The 1956-nt window shown below is 42.4% G+C and overlaps 1 protein-coding gene across 1 annotated transcript; it reads right to left on the bottom strand.

Annotated features, from left to right (window-relative positions):
* Positions 1 to 100: 100 nt before the first annotated feature.
* Positions 101 to 1121, bottom strand: LOC102200839 (sodium- and chloride-dependent GABA transporter 2-like; the record flags this gene model as incomplete). The annotated part of the gene is made up of 3 exons (XM_005755530.1): positions 951 to 1121; positions 393 to 586; positions 101 to 241 (listed from the first exon to the last, which is right to left on the bottom strand). Coding segments are annotated over exons 1-3 (346 nt in total), but the record flags the coding sequence as incomplete, so codon positions are not given.
* Between the last annotated feature and the right edge of the window lie 835 nt (positions 1122 to 1956).

Raw genomic sequence — 1956 nt, 5'->3', positions numbered from 1 at the left:
TTTTTTTATGTGAAACTAAAGGACAATTCAACTGTTGGTAAAGAGGGCATGTTTTCACACAGTATCAACTCTCACTTACATATTTCAGCTTTTTTTATACACTGACCTTCAAACAAGGGGCAGAAGTGCCTCCAGCAGGTAATACATCCCTGAGATGTGAACTGTCCCATAGCTGTTTCCAGGAGGAACATTGGGATGCCACAAGCAAGCAGAAACAGGACGTAGGGAATAAGAAATGCACCTGAGAGTAGAAACAGGAGGATCACTACACAAATATGCCACAAGATTTCGCTTGGGGCAAATCTCTTCAAGCATTACCCTTCATGTTCACATATCAACAATTTTGAGAGAATGACAGAAAAGCAGAGGGGATATGTGTTTGATCTGCATACCTCCCCCATTTTTGTAGCACAAGTAGGGAAACCTCCAAAGGTTTCCCAGGCCAACCAATGTTCCTGCTACAGCCAGTAAAAACTCCAACTTGCTCGCCCACTGGCCGCGGTCGAGCAACTGAGTCTTCTTCATGAGACCTTTTTCTTGTCCGGGTACGTCCAGGCTGCTTCCTTTAAGAAATTCCCTCGGCATGCTGAGAAAATCAGTAGCAAATTAAGTTGTATTGGTTTTGTTCGTTAGTTTGTTTTTCTTGTTTAAAAAAAAAAAAACAATACAAAAACCCTCACCCCAATGTCCTTCCACTTCCTCCACACTTATAGGACAACTGCTGTCAAACCTTTAAAGCTCTCATTCACACTGACAGAGAGCTCTGGGGGTTTTATTGCACACATTCAGAACTTCTCAGCTGATTATTTGGCATTGCTTATAAGCTTAATTTATTCATTCGTTGAACTTAAGCTCGTAGGATAATCGGGAATTGAACTGGCGACAGAGTGCTGCCGCATTTTTTGGCGTTAAAGCGTAAAGCGCAAAAGAAAAACGCGGTGAACACCTACCTCTCCATCATCAAACTCCCGCCCCCAAGAGCCCCTTTCCAGCCCCAGAAAACTGATCAGTATTCCTCTCAGCCGCTTACACTGCGAGAGCTCTACACAGCAAACATGTCATGAACAGAGCCAAAGTGAGAAACAAAGTAACCGTGGTTTGCTTTAACTCCTCTGACCCAATTATTGCTCTGCACGTTACGCATTAGAAAAAAAAGAGGTTTGGCTGTGACAAAGATCCGATCTAATGCCACTTCCCTGCTGTATTTTTCCACTCAGACAGGAAGACCTCGAGTGTATAAGATTAGCACTTTGGCTAATAACTAAAGCAAAGCAGCTAAGCCGTCTCTGTTAATGTCATGTGCTGTAAAGAGACCTCACTGAGCTGCCAGCTGGAGGATTTGTAGCAGTGGTTCATACATCACATGAAAGCAATATAAACATTTCTGTATGCAAACAGGCATGCGGTGGGAATGACTGAACGTATAGCGTGCACCTCGTGTTATTGTATGGCGTCTATAATTAGATGCAAGTTCTGCTTCACATCTGTACACGTGCAGCTGCTTTAATTTCCTTTCTGAATGTCTGAGCTCTGATCGCTGAATATGTTTTCTGTGAATAATTTACTACATTGATATTAATAATAATAATGGATTGCATTTATATAGCGCTTTTCGAAACCCTCAAAGCGCTTTACAATTCCACTATTCATTCACTCTCACATTCACACACTGGTGGAGGCAAGCTACAGTTGTAGCCACAGCTGCCCTGGGGCAGACTGACATTGCTGATATTGCTACTGATAAATATTTGTTTTTTACACTATTTACTTCCGTCTTCTAGTTGCTGTAATCATCAACTTTGGGACTGCTGCACCCCCCACTGATCTGACACATAAATAGTTCCTGAAATGTGCTCCTGTAACATTTCCTTTCAATTAAATATAGTGAGACACAGATGTCATTTAATATATTCTCAAGTGGGGCGACCGTGGCTCAGGGGCTTGGGAAGCGTATCT

The sequence above is a fragment of the Pundamilia nyererei genome, unplaced genomic scaffold, assembly GCF_000239375.1.
Source record: "Pundamilia nyererei isolate P.nyererei 1_Seehausen unplaced genomic scaffold, PunNye1.0 scaffold01808, whole genome shotgun sequence".
NCBI lineage: Eukaryota > Metazoa > Chordata > Actinopteri > Cichliformes > Cichlidae > Pundamilia > Pundamilia nyererei.
Note: the sequence above shows the minus strand (reverse complement) of the source record. Positions and strands in the feature narration are given on the sequence as shown.